The following is a 19,035-nucleotide window of genomic DNA, read 5'->3' on the forward strand; positions in this document are numbered from 1 at the left end:
TGTACTGTGGCCATTTTGTGAACTCTTCGGAGCTTGACTGGCGGTGATGTTGATGAGCAGCCACTTTTGCGTGTTTACCGTCTTCCATCTTGCACCTGTTAACCCCCGAACTGTGGCGCTTTCCTTCGCAGGGACGGGCACACAGCTAACGGATTGGAACTCATCCACCTGCCAGGAGGAGTAACTCTTCCTTTTACGAGCCCATCGGAATTCCGCTCACAGGCGAAGAAGCATTCTGTCAATGACAAGATGAGTCAGGACGGCCTTTGCAAGCCCCAATCCTAATAACGGCGTAATGGTCATAGATAGATCATAGATAGCACGAGTTGGTCTCCAGCCTGCCGTAAGTGCTCGCCGCAAACACATTTTGAAGCTCATTTGTTCCGAGCAGATGCACGCCTGGATGCACCTTGCGGTTAATTGTAATGGTTCTCTCTCAGGCGGCGTGCTGACCAATGGCCTGCTGTTTTTTTTTTTTATGGTTTGTTCACTGCTGCTGCTACTTCTACGAGCACTGACCTGAACTTGCTTTGTATGCATTAGGTCAAGTCTAACCATCTGACCCTCTCGTGCGCGGGCGCTCAATGGCATGACAGGTTCATTACAAGCATCCAGACCAGAGGAATCAATCCCCGAAAGGTCCGCTCCCGACGTCCCTCCTCCCCTCATTCTTTTCACTTCTGCACTAAGTGTGTGGGATCGATATTAGTGGAGAGGAAAAGGGCTTCCTCTGATGGAACCAATTTGAGTTCACGTGGCAGATTCTCTGCAATGTTCAGCGCTGCCACTGAGGGTCAGTAAAGAGCTACATGTTCAAAGTATTAAAAATTCAGCAACGTTTCCAGGACGAGGTATGGTGGGAATGAAGTACAGGTACTTAGTTACTCAACTTAAGTAGATTTTTCAGGTATCCGTATTTACTTGACTATGTATTTTTTCTGTCAGCGTTTTGGTTTTACTGCCTGCATTTGAAAACAGATAGGCCAAATGCGGGCAACTTTTTACTCCTTACTTTGCCCAAACTAGCTGATTACTTTTTCACCTGCTGCGACTGATGACACAATATATACAAATATATTTTAAATGTGAATGATGAGATGTAAGTTCAGCCAAGATTTGAATCTTGATTGATTGAGATCTTTGGCAGTTGTAAGGTGAGAACGAATAAATAATGCCTTGTTCTTTAGCTGTAGAAGAAGTGTTTTCTAAATTATTTAAAATACCAAATAGCTTTTGAGTATTCCCTAAAATGTCATTTTTTTTTTCTTTCTTATCCCTACCTCTTGATGACCAACATACATATCCAATATAACCGAACAAACGAGTTTTAAATCAGCTTTTGGGGAATTTATTTTGTTGCTCTTTTCCTTGTAATTGACATACAAATATTATACATATCACGCATTATTGAAATTAAGTTAAAGAGCTGTTTCATTTTACTGCCTGCATTTGTGATGTGATACAAAGTATGTGGAAAGGGGGTTATGGTAAACACAACAAAATATATTAAATGCGTCAACGTGATAAGTGTGCTATTGGTGGTTAAGATGGATAAATACAAATCTATGATGCCTTATTACCTACTTTTCTTAAAAAAAACATAATGACGATATAAAATGTTGATGCCTGAATTGTCAATTCTGCTGAATTTCCATGGAAAGTACATTTCATAGTCCACCGTTCTGCTTTTACTCAAGTACTTTACAGGAGTTGAATCTACTAATCTAATCTACTTTTTTTTTATCCACATTTACACACATCTGTAGCTCTTTAAATACTTTTGTCCGACTATATGTGTTACTTCTGCTTGTAGTACACTGAGCTGGTAATATCATCAGGGGGCGTTGCTCTAGATCTTTACGTAACTCTGACGCCATTTCCGCCTTCCGCAGTTCCTTTTCTCGACTCTTCGGTTCGTCGGTCATTCCAATCCAGTCGGTGTACTGAGCGGATCGGAAGACAACAGAGGCGGCCAGGACCAACTACGGCGAGGATAGAAGTAGCGGACACGTCCGACTTCGGAAACACCGTAAAACAGTCGCTAAAAGGAGAACTCTATATGTGTCAATTCCCAGTTACATAAAGGAGTCGGACTACTTTTTGCACCTGCTTCGTTGGGATTTTTTTGGGCCGCCATAAGCTTTTAACTCTACCCGAACAGAACCTCCCCCCCACCCCCCGTCTCTCTTCTGTTCGAACTCAAAATGGAGAACGGCGACAACAAATATCTCCCGCAGCTGATGGCGGAGAAGGACAGCCTGGACTCGTCTTTCACACACGCCATGAAACTTATAGAAGCAGGTAAAGCAAATGTGTGTTTTTCGTAGGACCATTTGTGTGTGTTTTGTTGGAAGTTTCTCGAGAGGGAAGGCGACTGACGACTACGCCGTCGGGCGCCATGTGGCGACGGTTGGGAATCCATGATGGCTCCAAGCGGAAACGTTCGGCTAGTTTTGCTCAGTTTACTTAAATCATACAACAATTGTTTGTCTGGGTATTGTGTGCTATCATAACGAATGGTGGTAATTACAGCTGCACTTTATACTTTTTGTTCTTTTTAACCTTTTCCACTTCCTGAAGCGAAGTACAAAGCGCCCCAATCGTCGTCTTTTTGCCTTTAAACAAACGTCGACCGCCTTCACATGTTCAGCCCTCTAATGTGTGCCAGTAACCGGCGCTTTGGGCTAAATTCATTTGGGCTTGAGAATGTAATTGGTGGTCCTCAAGTGGCCACTAGCCGGCCCCATCCCCCCGCGCACACAACCATGACTTTCTTTGTCTGATCCTAAACATACTCAGCACAGTAGTATTCAGCTTTATTAGATTGTTTTATCATTTTGAATCGACTGCTTGTGGTGAACAATTGTCTCTTGCCAGTGTAGCCCAACAGATCGGTGTGAAAATACAATAATGTATATTAGAATGCACGATTTCCTTCAAAGCACGTGGGGTGCCGGATTTACGACAGTTCCGTTCGTATTTTGTCAGTTGACTACACTGACGTTGTAATGTAATTTGTAAGTAGCGAGTCCGTTCCTTCTACCCAGGGGCGTCACTGTTTTTTTTTTTTTTTTTTTTTTATGGACAAGGGATGTCAAAACACAGATAACAAAATAAAAAAATGGAGAGGGAAAGGGGGGCAGAAAAGTGGCTTTTTTTTAGCGTTTTGAACCTATTTTAAAGTTGTTTGACTGTCGGTCACTTGTGAACGTAGTCAATAAAAGTACATTCGGGATTTGGCTAAGCCATCTGCTGATAGACAACTGTTTATTTCCTGTTAGCCTCTTCACGAATTCTCATGACAGGATCACATTGATGCACAAATTTTCAGCTTGTCACAGTGCAAGTAGTGTAAAATCCAGTGGCTGAAATAACTATCTTGAGCTAGTACAGGAGGTAGAGCGTAATTGCCACATTGCTAGTTGTCATTGCAGTTTAGACCAGTGGTTCCCGAACTTTTCATTAGCGCAGCCCCCAAAAACTCTATTCTACCTTCAGAGTGTAAGGTAATATGGCAAACCCGTGTCTTGTGACCAATGGATGGCACCACTAAAAGAACTATGACCATGAAACTGCCCTCCTGTACTCTTAAGTTATATTCTAAACTGTAAATCAGTTTAATGGTTGGTGAAGATACAAGGCTGCATAGTAGTGATACAAATAGAGATTACTATATTTAATATGAAGATGAATGTTGTATTTATACAAAATTTGGGCAATGCATTAAAACCTGTTGCAAGTTTTCACTTGGGGAAGATGTCCCTTCTTCACCTGGACAGCTTTCATCCATTTGGTCTTAATCACCACGATGTATTGGCATCCATTCCAAGGTTTAGTCTGCCCTGAAGTTGGTTGAAGGGGAATGCATGGAAGTTTCTGTACCGCTTGTCGGGGACTCCTGCTTGAGACGGACCCCTTTCTTGCGTCAATGATGCAATTTCAACACTCTGCCCATTAAGAATTCATTCATGATCTTCTGAGTCTTCAAATCAATGTTACTTGGTCATTTAAATGCCGTGTGCCTTTTGATTCAGAAATCGACAGGATCCAGAAGGGCGAGTCGAAGGAGCCAGAGACGTACCTTGATCTTTTCACGAACAAGTTCATCAAACTCAAGGAGCGAGTCCTCATACCTGTGAAACAGTATCCCAAGGTGAGTCTTTTTTTTTTCTCTACCGCACTTTTCCTCTCCTCTACATTCCCTGTTGTGATTCAATTTATCCCACTGCAGTTGAGGTTCAATTATATAAAGCCACAGGGTTACTCGGGGTCTCAAATTACTTGTCTTAATCTTGATTTTAAAACTCAGTGGCGTAATTACAGTTTATAGTAGTGTAGTGGTACAAAATAGCGATGAGATGAAAATGCTAACATGGCTAGCTCTGCTACTCTGTTAATTTCATCCTGCCCCACTGTTTCGGAGCTTCCATTCTGTTTGGACTGACTAATTGCGCCAACGTCTTTACCGTATTAATGTAATTTACAACTAGACTCAGACTCGCGGCAATGCTGGGTTAAGTCATGTGGCTATGAGGGAAAGAGATGTGAGGGTTTTATATGTGCACTAAAAGAGTCATGCAAATTAATCCTTCATTCGCATGTTACTTGTAAAAGCACTGTGGAACCTCCCAAACTCATCCCAGTCTAGTCCGTGATGCTGGTTGACCAGAGGGGTTTTGTAGTAATCAGACCACACATCAGCTAATTGCACATTTAGGTTGTGGCAAGACTGTCTGCAGCTTTCATTGGCTCACACCCTCAGCGTAAATAAGCCCACTTGAGGCTTCAAAATGCACAAGATCCTGACAGTGGCTGCGCCTTTGATATCTCGTGACTGGGAAAAAAAATGTAGCGGTCCAACTTTTTCTTCTTTGTTTGTGCTTCTCCAGTTTAATTTTGTGGGCAAGATCCTGGGACCCCAAGGCAACACCATCAAACGTCTGCAGGAGGAAACTGGGGCCAAGATCTCAGTGTTGGGCAAAGGCTCCATGAGAGACAAAGCTAAGGTATGAACACAGTTGGAAACTTTGCTTGGAAATTAAAGCCAATAAACGAGAGATTCACAAAAGTGAAGGTTGACTCTTGATAAAACACTTAAACTCTTTGACTGCCAAAAACGTTAAATAACGTTAAGTAAAATCCTATGGAGGAGTGCCAAAGACGTTAAAAGACGTTTGTTTCAAAACAGAGGTGAAACTAACCATTTTCTATTGTTGATTACTGAAAAACGGAATAAGGTAGAAACAAACTTTTTTTTTCTGATGAAAGATGAGAGTCCAATCTTTCATTTGGTAGTATGTGTGTTTCCATAGTCCAAACACATAATTTTCTGTGGACCTTGAAAGATTAGTCAAAATGCTTAAATCGTCTGGCACTGGCGACATCCCGTTTCTGAAAACGTCTGGCAGTCAAAGAGTTAAATTTTATTTATTTATTTATTTATTTTTTTATGTTTTTAATGAAGTTGAGAAAATATTCTTGCACAATAATCAAGCGATAATTTTTTTTTTTACTTTTATTTTACTGGGGTGGACCTTGTCAGAGAAATGCTGTTTAGTAGTGTTAAGGTTTGTGAATGTTCTCCGGCCAGCCTTCCTCCACCTGCAAATCAAACACGTCAGCTACTAATTTGTTGGATAAAGCCTTCTGCTGGGTTATTAAGTGGGTTGAGTTCAGGGGCTTGGGGGGTAAATACTCGACTCAACTTTCATAAAATATTTAAAGCTTTATAAAGGTGTACTTGCAAATAAGTCTGAAATATTCTGTATAGATATCTGCTTAAGTTTGAGTGTTTTTCGATTAATTTCCATGAAAATTCACTGGAGACAGTTCTGAACGGTTCCACCCCTTTGCAACACTCACTGATTTGCATCTGGAATGGCACAGTTGTGGTCTGGGCTTTCCTGGAGCCACACATCTGGCAACATGTGAAGCCTCAAGGGTAGCCATTGTACCCAGATGGCAGGACCCAAAGGTGGCTTTACCCTGCTGCACATCTGCTCCTTAAAAATAGACTTTTAAACTGGTCGTGCACAGTGTGGCACAGCTCTTAAGGTTGCAAGAGTATGCTCTAAAAGTGCGTGTCTTTTTTTCCATGCCGAAGGAGGAAGAGCTGAGGAACGGCGGCGAGCCAAAGTATGCCCACCTGACCATGGAGCTCCACGTGTTTGTTGAGGTGTACGCCCCCCTACCTGAAGCCTACCTGCGAATGGCCCATGCCATGGAGGAAGTAAAGAAGTTCATGTTTCCTGTGAGTTGCACACAGCATGTTTTAGAGCAACATAGACCTGTGTGTCATTTGTTTCTATTTCTAAAAGTCTGTCAAAAAATACTCTGATGGTGTAGACTTGTTATAAACTTGTAGAAATGTTGTCCAAAATGTAAATGCACACCGAGAGATTCTTTGTTTGACTCCCCAAATTCGCTTTGAACTTGTGGCCAAGACATCATCTCAGCCTGTCAACATTAGGCGATTAACTTATGGTTGGTATGATGACAATATTAGGAGTCAATCCACTCGCTGTTTAAAATGCTTTATGTTAACGTCTCCTTTTTATACAAATGTTTGCTCCACAATAACTGCACTGCTGCTGGCTTACTAGCAGGCTGAACAAAGCACCTTCGTTCAGTCATGGTTCTCTTTTAGAGGGTGGCAGGTTGAATAATGGCGGCTCTGTTAGTGCGTGAACAGTTTGTGACACTGTTCTTAAGGTCGGTCTATTCCTGTATCTCCTCTAGAGATGTTTAACGTCCAGACAGCTGCGAGCTTTAAGTTCACGCTGTGCTGCTTACACTCTGGATTTGTTTTACGCTGATGTTCTTGAACCTTAGGTCCATCTGGTTGGAGCAAATGTAACATGCTCGCTGGAAATGCTTCTCTCTGGGGTTGATGGAAGGCCTCACATTTTTAACTCTTTGACTGCCAAAAACATTAAATAACGTTTAGTAAAATCCTATGGAGGAGTGCCAAAGACGTTTAAAGACGTTTATTTTTTTCAAAACAGAGGTGAAACTAACCATTTTCTATTATTGATTACTGAAAAACAGAATAAGGTAGAAACAAACTTTTTTTTCTGATGAAAGATGAGAGTCCAATCTTTCATTTGGTAGTATGTGTGTTTCCATAGTCCAAACACATAATTTTCTGTGGACCTTGAAAGATCAGTCAAAAATGCTTAAATCGGCTGGCACCCACGGCATCCCTTTTCTGAAAACGTCTGGCAGTCAAAGAGTTAATTAGGCTGCATCATTCTGAAGCGGGAAGAGCTGAACCAGTCGTGACGTTGCCACGGCTGTGATGTTTTAAAATAAAACCTGCCAGATGAGCATAGTTGTCAGGATTTTATGGCTGTCGTTTCCGGTTGTGATTTAATGCATTTTTTTGTGCCATTGAGTTGTTTTTACAGAGGTTAGTCATCACCATTTGAACATGTTTAGGTGTACAGGCATTTGTTGTAAGTCTGTCGCACATTTTATTACTACTCACCCTTTGAGGAAGCATGACATGAAAGTGATGTTTGTTGGGAAGATTCTCTGGTCATGTTCGTGGCATCTGCTTGGTGCTGTAAAAATACATTACTGACTTGGTGACCTCATCAAGAAAAATGAACCGGACTACAAAGTTTAGCTGAAGTGTATTTTCACAGAAAAGTGTGGTTGATCTTCAAATCGTTCATCTTTTTTTTTTTTGAGGCATTTGACTTCAGTGGTTCCACTGTGCCTTCAATTGATTAGCCGCACTTGTCCCCAGGTTCATGCTGGAGCTTTTGATGCGTGTAGATAAATGGAAATCCCCCCCCCATAAAAGTCAAAAGCTTGCTTTCGCTGTCAAATGTCTCTGGGCCGTTTTGGTGACCCACGACTGCGTATTTGATCATTTCTGCAGAAGTGTTCACTGAGCTCATCTAACACCTCGAGAGGTAAAAAGCTGTCACCCAACTTGCCCCTGAGATGCCACGGTGGCGACATGACACGTCGCCATAGATTCATTCGTGATCAGTCAAATGGCTCCTGCTTTTAGCTAACCGCTTGAGGTAATTGAAAGCTGCCATCTGCCCTTTCATATTCTAGTTTGTTCTGTGTTTTTCGCCTTCGTTAGAGCTCCGGCTCCATTCCAACGCAGCTCTGCTGTATGAAAAGAATTGATTGGGTCACAGTGCGGCGCTCTAAATTGCTCGCAAGGGGAAAGTGGCGAGTTATGTTGTGGGATTTGTGTTGCCTGGACAGGCAAGTGCACTAATCCACTGCAAACTTTTTTTTTTTTGACTAAGTATCATGCAGGCACACTAGGCTCAATCAAGGGCTACAGGGAAGGAGAGTTTACTAAGTCAAGGATACTTTGCATTTTGCTCTTTGGTTTGCGTGTTATGCAAAAACTTTGTTAACAGCGGGTTTGATGTTACTGGCAAGTGTGTGTGTCTGTGTGAACTCGGGCTTGGAAGCAGGAATCTCAGGCATGAAATGTGTCTGTTAAATTGCTTGCCGTAGTCTTTAGACTTTAGCGGTCAAGTGTGCCCAAGCATGGTGCGAATCAACTTGTACAATCCAACCAGGATTGTTGTTGTTGACATTGTGGAGTCTTCCCTTGTTGATGAATAAAGTATTGCATTTCCTACAACACATGCAGGAGATGTTCATCTAGTCGGGCCTGTCTTGAATTTCCTTCCACTGAGTCCCTGCTTCATCGTTGGTCACGTTCATTTTCTGCTCTGCCTGCAGGATGTGACTGACGATATCTGCCAAGAGCAGTTCATGGAGATGGGCTACATCAACGGAGGCCAGGAGCTCGGGGCCCGAGGAAGAGGCGGCATGCCAATCCGGGGACGCGGCGGCCCCCCAGGAGTCCACAGGTAAGGAAGCCGAGGCGAGATGCAGAGGTGTCACGAAGACGATGTTTGTGCACGTCAGCATTGAGCATGTTCTCTTGGCTCGTATCCTAGGGGAAGGGGAATGCCCCCTCGTGGCGCAGCTCGGGGAGCTAGAGGTGCCGGAAGGGGCGCCCCGGCAGGCCGTGGAGGGCCCGCTGCTGCTGCCAGGGGAGCTGCGGTGCCCCGTGGTGCTAGGCTGTCTGCTGGCGGACCCCCCCAGAGAATGCTGCCCCACCAGCAAACTCCTGCCGCAGTCGCAGAGAACTATGAGGCATACGTAAGTAGCTCCGCGTTTTTCATAGCCTGACTTACACGAGGTCGAATTTCAGCAAGATTTCAGTTGTTCAGTCCAGTGCATTAACAAGCCTCTTCCTGCTGTCTCCCCCTCTCCAGGCCTACAACGAAAACTACACAGACACCACCTACGAGTCATATGACGGCTATTACAGCCAGCCACAGGCGTGAGTGAATCACACGTTGCTTTCTTCTCACCTGCCACCATCACTTGAAATCTGTTTTGAACCGTTGCGCACCAATCCAACCTGGATGCCACTTGGCTGTTTGGCAATGCTCTTCAGGAGCTTTGATCTCGCTTATGGAAACCAATTAACAGCCCCTCAGACATTTCACTCAACGGGTACTTGTTGGTGATTTTTTTTTTTTCTCTCTCTCCCTTTTTTCATCTATCAGAGAGGCAGAATATTACGACTATGGACATGGAGAGTCTACTGAGTCGTATGAAAACTTTGGTAAGGAACTTTTCTATATGTATTTGAGGCTTTAGAAAGCTTTTTCAGATTGGGGGGGGATAACTAGGTATCGGCATAGGCAGATACGGCAAAACTGGTTATGGGGGGGGCCAAAAAATGGTTGGAACAACACTAGTTCCAAGTAGTAGCGTTTAACTATGTACATATTTGCTCCTCAGCCCAGGATGACTGGAATGGCACCCAGCGATCGGCTCCGGGCAAAGCCGCACCAGCAGCCAGAGGAGGTGCCAAGACGGCCTTCAGGCAGCACCCGTACCAACAGTACTGAAGCGGACCCGCCCTCCCCCTTACAGGGTTGCCCTGACGAGCGCCTGTCAACAACGGCAGCTCTCACTTTAAGCAGCCCGACACAAGTAATTGTCCGTTTTGGCTTTGGTTTCTTTTTGTTTGTGTTGTTTTTCTCTCAATTGGACTTTTTACAACATTGGGGACTAGAAATCAGATTTTGTTTGATTTTATATAATTTTATTCTCAAGTTTTGGCCAAACACCACATCCCCCTTATACACACATACACAATACACAACCAAAGTAATTTCTAGAGTTACTTCCTTTTTGGTTTGGTTGTTTTCCTGTATTATTATTTTTTCTTATCATTCCCTCTCCCTTTGGCTTTTTTGGCATTGTTTTTTAAAAAGAATAAACAACTGTTTTGTAATAGTAATTCCAGTTGAAATAATGGCTCATTCTCCACCTGTCTTAAAGAATACATTATAATTGTGTTTTTTAAATAAAGAATCTGTCATGGTTCAGTTGCAGATTCCCATTTAGGCTACATTTCAAAATTCTGTTAATATAGTCCAATAAAAAGACCTTATTAAACATGTAATGTAGAAACAAAAAGAAATCTAAAATTAAGTGATTAAAGTTAATGGAAATCAATTCATTCTTTGTGCTGTTTGTTTTAAATAGTTCTAAAACATTCTTCATTTAGACATTAGGCTGAAATATTTGTCATTGTCCTTTTAGAGTTTTGAAATATAGCCCTAATAAGACACTGTTGAGATGGCCTGTCCTCATATCCTCTATTTGACTTACATGTTTAAAAAAAAAAAAAAACCCTACATTCTAACATTCTCTGTGCACAAAATGGCCTCCTGTTATGCTACCCAACAGTTCAGGTCTTCCTAATTGTGATCTGATTCTACATAAACTGCATGCCCAAAAAGAGAAGAATCCAAAGGATTGGGACACAAATCTCCACATGGGTCGTCTCTCTCCATAGAGAAGGGATCCTGCAGCTCAATCCCAACTCTTGTACATATTCTAAAACCTCCTAACTGTACTTACTCTGTACCCTCTCCATAAAATGCATTATGCTACATGTGTACGCTTGCCTAAATAGGTTACTAAATCTGTCCAAAAGATGTTTTGCAGCAGTTTGTCAATAAAGCTTAGTGGGTTTTCTATGAAAGCTTTGATTTGTTTCCTGTCCTAGTCCAATCTGAAATGGCCTTTTTTGTTTCCCAAAAGCGCATTTTAAATCTTAAATGAGTTTTGCTTTTGACGTGTGCAGACTTTAACTCTCCTAAATGATGTCTTGATGGATTATCAAAAGAGCTCGACTTATTCTTTCTCTCTCTCTCTATACTTTTTAAAAAGGACTCCGAGGTAAGGCCGCTAAAATAAGCCGGATAGCTTCCTAATGTGTATAGAGTTGTAAAGCATTGAATGCCTGGGTATGTATAAGACTTTTTCAATCCTCTTACCTGTGGTCTCGTTTTAACCGTTAATGACAATTGCTTTCATCGCCGCTGCAAATTAACTGAATTCAAACCACCATTCAGGATCTAGGCCTCGTTGTCATGAATGACACACTAATGGCAGTGCAATGGAGAGGAGGCTTTTAACCTAGACAACTCCACTGTAAAGGTAACCTAACCCTAAATGTTTAATTTGGTAGTGTGTTTTTTATCCTTTGACATAAACATGCTTTAAAAGTAGCAACCCAAGACAAAAAAAAAAAAAGACTCAAAAGTTAAGAGAAAAAAAATCAACATCAATGTATTTTATGTACTAAAATAATTGTTCTGTGTACTAACCAACCATCAGGCTAGTGTTAATGCAACTCTTGCTAAAATGAACAAAGCCAAATCTTAAGTCAACATGTTTTTGTAATATTTTTAAAAAATTGTTCCACCTGTACAAAGTTATCAATAACTGAGTTGCATGAGCAGATGTTCTCTTTTAGACATGTTGCATGAGCTCCATTTCACAAGTATCTCCAAGTGCTCTGTTGACCGGGTATTGATTTGGGCTCTTTACTTCCCCCAGGCACGGCTAGGCCTCTCGCAGAGTGCCGGGAGGACCCGCGCAGCTGGAGGAGGGAGGCCATGCGACCCTCAGGTTGGTCATCCGCCGTCCCTTTCCTTTAACTCTTTGACTGCCAGACGTTTTCAGAAAAGGGATGCCGTGGGTGCCAGCCGATTTAAGCATTTTGACTGATCTTTCAAGGTCCACAGAAAATTATGTGTTTGGACTATGGAAACACACATACTACCAAATGAAAGATTGGACTCTCATCTTTCATTTTGTTTCTACCTTATTCCGTTTTTGAGTAATCAACAATAGAAAATGGTTAGTTTCACCTCTGTTTTGAAACAAACGTCTTTTAACGTCTTTGGCACTCCTCCATAGGATTTTACTAAACGTTATTTAACGTTTTTGGCAGGCAAAGAGTTAAGAACCACAACCTTGCCGCACCTCTAATCGTGCTGTCTTTTCACACACTTGAGATCAAACAAAAGTACTTTGCGAGCTGTATGGAAATTCTGCCTTAGTTATGTGGTGCTGGTTATAGATGCCCATTCTCGCCAGTAGAAAAAAAGAAAACAATGATAGGTGAGCATTTCATTAAACTTCATGCGACATGCGCAAGCCATCCATAGTCTGATGCGTTTTACATGAAGACCATGTTGCACTAATCAAATCTAAAAGTTGATTTTATGATTGTGTACAGACGCTCCCCACCTTACGAACGAGTTACGTTCCGGACGATCGTTCGTAAGGTGAATTTGTTCGTAAGTTGCTTCAGTGCTATATTTTGTATTATAATTTATGTTTAAAGCCTATATAAGTATATTGAAGGTTTATATAAGTATGTTTAAGGCTTGTGCAAGTAACCTGCATTGGTTTGTACTGAAAAAAACTTTTAATAAAATGGAGAGAATACGTACAGTACTGTACTGTACTACGTATGTTAGAGAGAGAGAGCGAAAGACAAACACACAGTATGTACATGTACGTAATAAGATAAATAAAATGAAGTTTAACTTACTTTTGGAAGATGTACTCGATGCTTAAGGAGATGATGGAGGAGGAGGAAGAGGAGGATTTTATATCATGAGAGATTCTTCGTCGTCGCTGGAATCGGCTTCAAAAGTTATTTCCTGCTTCATGGGGACCGGCGTTTTCTTCCTCCTCCTCCCCGCCACGTTGCTGAGCCTCCAATGAGCTCTCACAGCGCCAATCGTCGGTATTAGCGGCGGAAAGAAGCACTACGCGCAATACAAAATCTAACTTACAGCATTTCTTTCCGAACATTTTTCGACCTACTGTACGCGCAGAAATGTTCGTATGTACCGTTGTTCGCAACTCGAATGTTCGTAAGTAGGCGAGCGTCTGTATTGTATAATTTTTCTATTGTAGTTTTCGCTCCAGGGTCCGAAGGCTAAGTTTGATATTGTGAGTTTCCTCCAAAACGACTAAAATTTCACGGTTTGTGAATCCACATGCAAAATAGTCATCAATGATGAAGCCCATTATGGTCAGCAAAGCTTTGTCTTTTTCTTTTTCTTTTTTTAACTGGAGGGAAGGAAATTTTTATAAACAAATTCATATTTTGGGTGAATATTTTATTTTTTTTAATGTGGGTGAAGATTAACTGAACTTTAGTTTATTTCTGCCCAATGATCGTGCTTATTCTGACATCTGAACGGTTTTCAAACGACTGTTCAATTTTTGTTCGAGTGCAAGGATTCGTTCGACTTGCGGGGGAGTATTTATGCTCCAAATTGGAGGCACACCGCAACCACGAATGGCATCATTATTTTAGAATGCAAACTGTCATTACGATGCTTTGCAGAGACGCCTCTCTGTCCACAAGTTGTTCGGTGGAAACTCAATCAAGATTCTGTTCACTTGTTTAAAAAAAAAAGATGGGATGAAGTAAAACTAGCCACCCTATGAAGCACCATGTGGTTAGCTTCCGTACCTGCCTCATAATTGTTATTCTTCTACTAGCAGTGCAGTCCTTATGCAGGCTCATTCCCCCCATGCTAGTAACTGTAGCTTCAGCAGTAGCATGCTGACAATGTTCCCAGTGTCACCAAAGCCCGGGCGGCTTCTGATGATCTCCCCGCGTCCCGACAAGCGTGCAAATTGGCGTGTGGCGGCGCTCGCCTATGGCAGTACCGGCAGTGGGGACGGGGAGCGAGCGCGGCGCGCTAGTGTCACCGCAGTCTCGGAGAAAGTGACTAATGAGCAGCCGTTGCTGGAGGGCCCCTACAGCAGAGAGAGAACGGCGGCAGAAAAGGGACTGTGGCGATTTCCCAGAATGGAAACGGTTGTAGCAGGAGCAGGAGGCGGAGGTGGAGGGAAGAGAACTGTCTGAGGGATTACTCGCACTGTACTTGTCTGCCTGGAGGATGGGGAAAAAGTTAAATGAACGTTTGGAGAGTAGCACTGCTCGGTCCCGCTTAATCAACTTAACTGCAGAGCACAAGCTGTCAGTACGCGCAAGATGCAGATACAGACCAACACTTTTTTATTTTTTTTATTTTTTTTGTAGCTGCACATGATGTCACAAAATGTACGTTTATCACTGGGTGGAAACACTCGTCATGCAAATATTGATTTTACTACCTCGGGAGAGATTGACGTGTACAAATCGGGCTTACGTTACCACTAGAGATGGGAAATGAAGCCTCATGAAGCCTCATGAAGCACTTTTAGTATTTTTTTTTTTTACTCCTCTAGATGGTGCTCTTGGTTCAAATATAAAGGCTAGTGCAATGAAAATGTATTACATTTCCACTGCCTTTTTAAACCAATAGTGCCATCTAGAGGAGTCAAAAAATATCACAAGTGCTTCATGAGGCTTCATTTTCCCATCACTACATAACAGTGAATGCTCACTGAGCTGCATAAATATTTGATGTTATTGGGAGAGTTGCCTGCAGTTAAAAATGAGGGTGGTAACCATAGGGAAGGGATCTCTGTTGGAAAATGATTGTCAGTGAGTATTGAGAAAGGCACTATACACATTTGAATGGTCGTTATTAAACATGGACTTCAAACTATCTTTTCAGAATCTACACTTAAGAGATGTGGAGAAATGTTTGCTACGATAGCTGCCAAACTTTTTAAATGACTCATAGATTTGCACTCAGTGCTGTCATTCTCATTTTTTTTTGGGAGTGAGAAATATTTTTCATTTCCTTACATTTGCTGCTGTTTTCTCATGTTCCATACTTGCACTCTGTATGTCAATGGTAAAAGAATCAATTTCAGACCTTTCAACTCTTTGACTGCCAAAAACGTTAAATAACGTTTAGTAAAATCCTATGGAGGAGTGCCAAAGACGTTAAAAGACGTTTGTTTCAAAACAGAGGTGAAACTAACCATTTTCTATTGTTGATTACTGAAAAACGGAATAAGGTAGAAACAAACTTTTTTTTTTCTGATGAAAGATGAGTCCAATCTTTCATTTGGTAGTATGTGTGTTTCCATAGTCCAAACACATAATTTTCTGTGGACCTTGAAAGATCAGTCAAAAATGCTTAAATCGGCTGGCAACCCACGGCATCCCTTTTCTGAAAACATCTGGCAGTCAAAGAGTTAAATGAACTCCACAAGTAGTTTGTGTGTGTTTTTTTGGCTGGCATGAATTGGAATGTTTAACAAACAACACAAATACTTATGCTACTATATGTCAACTTTATTCTTGAAACAATTGTTTTAAATTAAGGCAGTGGGTATGGAATATTTAGCTTTTTTGAATCTTGGTTCATGGCAGTCTATCATGCAGCGGTAGCAGTTTTTCAACCTTATAAATTCCTAAAATGAGATTGACTTCCACTAGTTTTTTTTTTTTTTTTTTTGTCACCTGCACAGTTTGGTTAAAAAAAAAAAAGTATGAAGCCTATGTAGGGAAAGAAGTAAAAAGATCAGGTGGTTTCAAATGTCGGGCGTAAAAGTCTTAGAAAAATACATACAGAAGTCATCTAAAAAAAAGTGCTTTGTTGATTAAAATCTGTTGCCTTGTATTGATACGTAATTTGCCATGTCTGTGCTATATCGCAACTTTCCTGGGCATTGTGAGGCTTTGATGTTTACTTATTTGGTTTTGATTGACAATCATAGAATGGTTTTGCCCTCGGTGGATCTCGAAATGTCGTTTCTCCAATGTGATGGAAACAACAAGCCACACCGTATTTGAATTGTTTTCAAGGGAACATTTCCCCCTCTGAGCAGAGTATGCAGGATTAAAATGGCGACCTGTGACTTTCAGTCTGATTGAACGCACAAATTGATACGTTTCGTCTCGGCCGGCATCGAAAAGCTGCCGCTCGGTCGGGGAGGCAAAACGCTGCTTCAAATGGATTTTTCTTCCTACCACATACCTCGTGCTATCAAATCGGCGCACATATCCGCACTTTGACACGCGTATTGGCATGTTCGGCATTTCATCCTGGCATCTCTGCTTTGTCCTCCACAGCGACGCAAGGGGTGGCTGGTAAAAACGGCCGCCAAGCGGTGACACTGGAGCCCGGCGCCGTGGCTCGGTGAGAGGGTCCAATCTCAGGGACAAAGACCTCAGCAGGCTCGCCCCCGGAATCGTCACCAGAGACTAATGAACGGCACCCCTTTTTTCCCCCAAGTCTGTATCCAAACTGCTGCTTCCATTATTTTTGCTGATTGAGAACCTCTGCGGCGTCTAATGCAATTGTTCCACTTTGATTTAGTGTCAAATGAGCACTTCGCTCTCATAGTTGAGCCGTGAAATTGTTTTTAATTCCTGTCAGGCCTCACAGTCTGTCACGTCTTTGCCACGTCTGGATTCTAAGCGTTTTTAATACATTGCTGTCCCAAAATGTACTCACTCGCACTGCACAAAAAAATAGGCGTTGAAAACGAGAAGGGAAAAATTCAAGATACGATCCTGTGGTTAGTTTTGATTCCGGTTTTTTATTGACATTGACACAAATTGAATGAGTTAAAGGAAATATTCCATGAAACTCTGCTGTGTAGCATTTCACCAGCATGAGATGTGAATTTTGACACATTCTCTGTTTCAGCCCACCCCCCCGACAACAGCACATGCTAATAGCCGGCTTCGCTTTGCATGTACTCGCATGTCAAGTACCATCCCTTTACAAAATGCGCTGTAGCGGCATTTTCTGTCTGCCGTCCCAAGTATGCTAATGTCGCAAAAGAGGGGGAGGCGTGTGAGAAAAGAGGATAAGAGCCTCAATTTATCTGTCACTTCTGATTTGATTGCCCGGATTCTATCACCAATTGTGTATCTCGATACTGGGGTACGATACAATTCAAGAATGATACATTGATAACAAACACACATCTGTATCTGATTTGTTTAGGTTACAAACTGCCGATTCCAAGTATGTTCTTTCTTGTTGCAGATGCAAAAAAAAAAAAAATAGCTATAGCTAATTAGCTATATTTCTGTGGACATTCGTGTTTGGGAAAAAGTTTTAAAGCTTGTTTGGTATGAGGAGAAATAAAGGGAAAAAAACAAAAAGGTCCGACTTTTTGTATGTCGTTGTCATTTTCTCTTTCTACAGGTGAAGGGAAACATGGATTAAAATCTGGAAATGTGCTATCTATGAGAGGACAAAAATTTATTGGGATATTTCTTGCATTGTTGTCACACTTGGTGGCGTAAAAAAAACTAGACCATTTCTTATTTTCAACAAAAAAGTGTGGGTCGGGCATTTTTGGTTCTGTTTATCACAAAAACAACATTTTGACTATTTCTGACAGTTGTGGTTCTATGGCTTTGAGAAAAATAGCATTATTTGGTTTTAAAATGATCACAATAAATTAGAACTGGACCATCTATGGTTACTACAATAACTGAAAATTTGACAATTTCTTAAACTTGCAAATTGGGCCATTTCTGGTTTTATAGTGTGGCTAAAAAAAAAAAAAAGGACGGGAAGTTATCCTTTAATGCTTACGGAGCTGACATCTCATCTCATGACATGATTTAAACTAGTGCCAATTTGTTTTGAGGGACATTTAACGAAACAATTTTTAACACTTAAAAAGTTGTTCCACATTTGAGCCTTGTGCTGCACATATTATGACTCACAGGATATAAACCATCCTTGAAGATGAAATGTCAACAGGCAGCACATTATTTTCCCCCACGTCTGGGCCATTATGCGTGAAATAATGATCCCTGCTTCTTTTCTAATGTAATGAAGGCTAAGCGATTCAAGCCGTCTCCTTTCGGAATCGATCAAGTGTCCAGCACGAGGGAGGAGAATAAAGTAAATGTTGCTTGTTTGAACGATCAATAAAAGTGCACGGCCTTCCGCCATTCCATCCTCTTGATAATGTAGCGGTTCACATGGCAGCAAATGGGAGAGGAGACGGGACAGCAGGCCCGGGCTCGTGGAGGTGTATGTGTTAAAAGATGAGTTGGTGTGCGGATCTGGTGGACAGCTGGATGGCATCTTCTGCTCCTGACAGATTCACACCATCAGAGGAACATCGCATCCCTACCGCTTGTGACAACACTGGCGACGAATGGGGAGGCGGTTGCCGTGACGACGTGCGCTCGGCTGACTCCCACCATCCGAGTGGCCTTGATCCTCCAGGAGAAACTGTAGGAATGACTACAATACAGTTTGTAAACACACCATAAATGAATTGGCGGTTCTAGGGTGCGCTCACCCAAAAAAATACACTAAGCAAAAATAATAATAATCCAACACTTGACTTTTTGCTCCCATTTAAAAAACGAAAAAGCCTTTTTATTGTTGGCACACCTGTGCAATAACCATGCATTCCAATTGGTGTATTGATTTGCTACACCTGTAAAGAAGATGGATTATCTCGGCAAAGGAGAGGTGCTCACTAAGATTAGGACATATTTGTGAACCCAGAATCGTCTTCGATATCTGCATTTTTGGGAGCTGGATGTCTTATTTCGGCAAAGGAGATGTGCTCACTAACAGATTCAGACAACTTTGTGAAAGAATATTTTTGATACCGTTGTGTCAAACTGGCACAACTACTGTTGAGGAGAGGTCAGTTTTTTTTATTTTTTTTATTACATAAGTATTAGCAGCCTCCATGAGTACCCAATACCTCGGCCTGATACCGGTATCTGGTTAGGGCCTTGCTTATAAGGGATATTTTTTAGCCTCT

At 41.8% G+C, this 19,035-nt stretch overlaps 1 protein-coding gene across 2 annotated transcripts; it reads left to right on the forward strand.

Moving 5' to 3' along the window:
• Positions 1-1,892: 1,892 nt before the first annotated feature.
• Positions 1,893-17,389, forward strand: khdrbs1b (KH domain containing, RNA binding, signal transduction associated 1b). Of its 2 annotated transcripts, XR_013288865.1 has the most exons (11): positions 1,899-2,301; positions 4,035-4,153; positions 4,890-5,006; positions 6,104-6,250; positions 8,719-8,849; positions 8,940-9,144; positions 9,261-9,328; positions 9,558-9,616; positions 9,796-9,990; positions 11,911-11,982; positions 16,355-17,389. XR_013288865.1 is itself a non-coding variant. In XM_077548609.1 (9 exons), the coding sequence occupies exons 1-9, from the start codon at positions 2,205-2,207 to the stop codon at positions 9,903-9,905; spliced, it is 1,053 nt and encodes a 350-aa protein (XP_077404735.1). In that variant the 5' UTR covers positions 1,893-2,204; the 3' UTR covers positions 9,906-11,050. The 2 variants fall into 2 exon arrangements, 1 of the variants encoding a protein (XP_077404735.1); XM_077548609.1 differs by lacking the exons at positions 11,911-11,982; positions 16,355-17,389 and having other exon boundaries at positions 1,893-2,301; positions 9,796-11,050.
• The last annotated feature ends 1,646 nt before the right edge of the window (positions 17,390-19,035 follow it).

This window comes from Vanacampus margaritifer, chromosome 17 (assembly GCF_051991255.1).
Source record: "Vanacampus margaritifer isolate UIUO_Vmar chromosome 17, RoL_Vmar_1.0, whole genome shotgun sequence".
Classification (NCBI taxonomy): Eukaryota; Metazoa; Chordata; class Actinopteri; order Syngnathiformes; family Syngnathidae; genus Vanacampus; species Vanacampus margaritifer.

What these genes read in the sequence shown, in the direction of transcription:
- khdrbs1b (XM_077548609.1), top strand. Translation starts at nt 2,205, where the DNA reads ATGGAGAACGGCGACAACAAATATCTCCCGCAGCTGATGGCGGAGAAG. An exon ending in GGCCCCCCAGGAGTCCACAG is followed by an intron (nt 8,850 to 8,939) that starts GTAAGGAAGCCG and finishes CTCGTATCCTAG; the next exon opens with GGGAAGGGGAATGCCCCCTC. An exon ending in CAGAGAACTATGAGGCATAC is followed by an intron (nt 9,145 to 9,260) that starts GTAAGTAGCTCC and finishes CCCCCTCTCCAG; the next exon opens with GCCTACAACGAAAACTACAC.